Source organism: Halyomorpha halys, unplaced genomic scaffold, assembly GCF_000696795.3.
Source record: "Halyomorpha halys isolate HHAL.00 unplaced genomic scaffold, Hhal_1.1 Scaffold278.1, whole genome shotgun sequence".
Classification (NCBI taxonomy): Eukaryota; Metazoa; Arthropoda; class Insecta; order Hemiptera; family Pentatomidae; genus Halyomorpha; species Halyomorpha halys.
The window spans coordinates 416,823-418,429 of record NW_027109219.1 but is presented as its reverse complement, the minus strand read 5'-3'; the positions used below and the strand labels follow the sequence as shown (position 1 = coordinate 418,429).

Here is a 1,607-nt window from a genome sequence, read left to right as displayed (position 1 = left end):
AGTTGCAGTTGGAAAAGTTATTTCAGGACTAAATGATTCAGTTGCAGTTGGAAAAGTTACTTCAGGACTCAATGATTCAGTTGCAGTTGGAAAAGTTACTTCAGGACTGAATGATTCAGTTGCAGTTGGAAAAGTTACTTCAGGACTAAATGATTCAGTTGCAGTTGGAAAAGTTACTTCAGGACTAAATGGTTCAGTTGCAGTTGGAAAAGTTACTTCAGGACTAAATGATTCAGTTGCAGTTGGAAAAGTTACTTCAGGATTAAATGGTTTAGTTGTAGTTGGAAATGTTGTTTCTAACCGCACTGATTTGGTAACATTTGGAAATATTGTTTCAGGACCAGATGACTGGGTTGGATTGGCAACGGTGTTTTCCGGCCACAGAGATTGGGTAATATTTAGGACAGTTGCTTGAGGACCAGACGATTCAGTAGCGATAGGAAGAGTTGTTTCAGGACCAGATGATTGGGTTGTAGCTGCAAGAGTAGTATTAATCACTATTGATTGGTTTACATTTGGAATAGTTACTTCAGGACTAAATGATTCAGTTGCAGTTGGAAAAGTTATTTTAAACCGCACTGATTTGGTAACATTTGAAAATATTCTTTCTGGACCAGATGACTGAGTTGGATTGCCAACGGTAGTTTCTGGCCACACAGATAGGGTTACATTTGGGACAGTTGCTTGAGGACCATACGATTCGGTAGGGATAGGAAGAGTTGTTTCAGGACTAAATGATTGGGTTGTAGCTGGAAGAGTTGTTTTAGGCTCCATCGATCGGTTTACATTTGGAAAAGTTACTTCAGGGCTAAACGATTCAGTTGCAGTTTGAGTGGTTTCAGGACCAGATGATTGGGTTGGATTGGCAACGGTTGTTTCCGGCCCCACCGATTGGGTTACATTTGGGATAATTATTTCAGGAACAGACGATTCGGTTGTAGTTGGATGAGTATTTTGAGGACCAGATGATTGGGTTACAGTTGGAAGTGTTGTTTCCGGGCTCAAAGAGTTGGTTACGTTTAGGAAAGTTGTTTCGTAAAGAAATGATTCAGTTGCAGTTCGAAGAGCAGTATCAAGACCAGCCGATTCGGTTGCTGTTGGAAGAGTAGTTTCAGGACCAGATGATTGGGTAGCAGTTGCAACGGTTGTTTTCGGACCCACCGATTGGGTTACATTTGGTAATGTTCCTTCAGGACCAGATGGTTCTATTACATTTAGAAAAGTTGATTCAGGACCAGGTGATTCAGTTGCAGTTGAAGGATTTATTTTAGAAAGAAATGATTCGGTGTTAGTTGGATTAGTTGTTTCTGGACCAGATGATTGGGTAGCAGTTGCAACGGTTGTTTTCGGACCCACCGATTGGGTTACATTTGGTAATGTTCCTTCAGGGCCAGATGGTTCTATTACATTTGGAAAAGTTAATTTAAGATCAGATAATTCAGTTGCAGTTGCAAGAGTTGTTTCAGGTCCAGAAGATTCTGTTGCAGTTGCAATTGTTGTTTTGGGACCCACCGATTCGGTTACATTTGGAAAAGTTGCTTGTAAGTGAGGCGATGACGTTGAATGTTGCAGTGTTGTTTCGGAGTGGGGTGTCCTTGTACCCGTGG

The 1,607-nt window shown here is 41.2% G+C and overlaps 1 protein-coding gene across 1 annotated transcript in view; it reads right to left on the bottom strand.

Annotated features, from left to right (window-relative positions):
* Window positions 1-1,607, bottom strand: part of LOC106680681 (mucin-2) — an 18,148-nt gene that overhangs the window by 3,630 nt on the left and 12,911 nt on the right. The window contains exon 4 of the mRNA XM_067047403.1: window positions 61-1,400. Coding sequence (XP_066903504.1) covers window positions 61-1,400 — 1,340 coding nt within the window. The remainder of the gene's footprint in view (window positions 1-60; window positions 1,401-1,607) is intronic.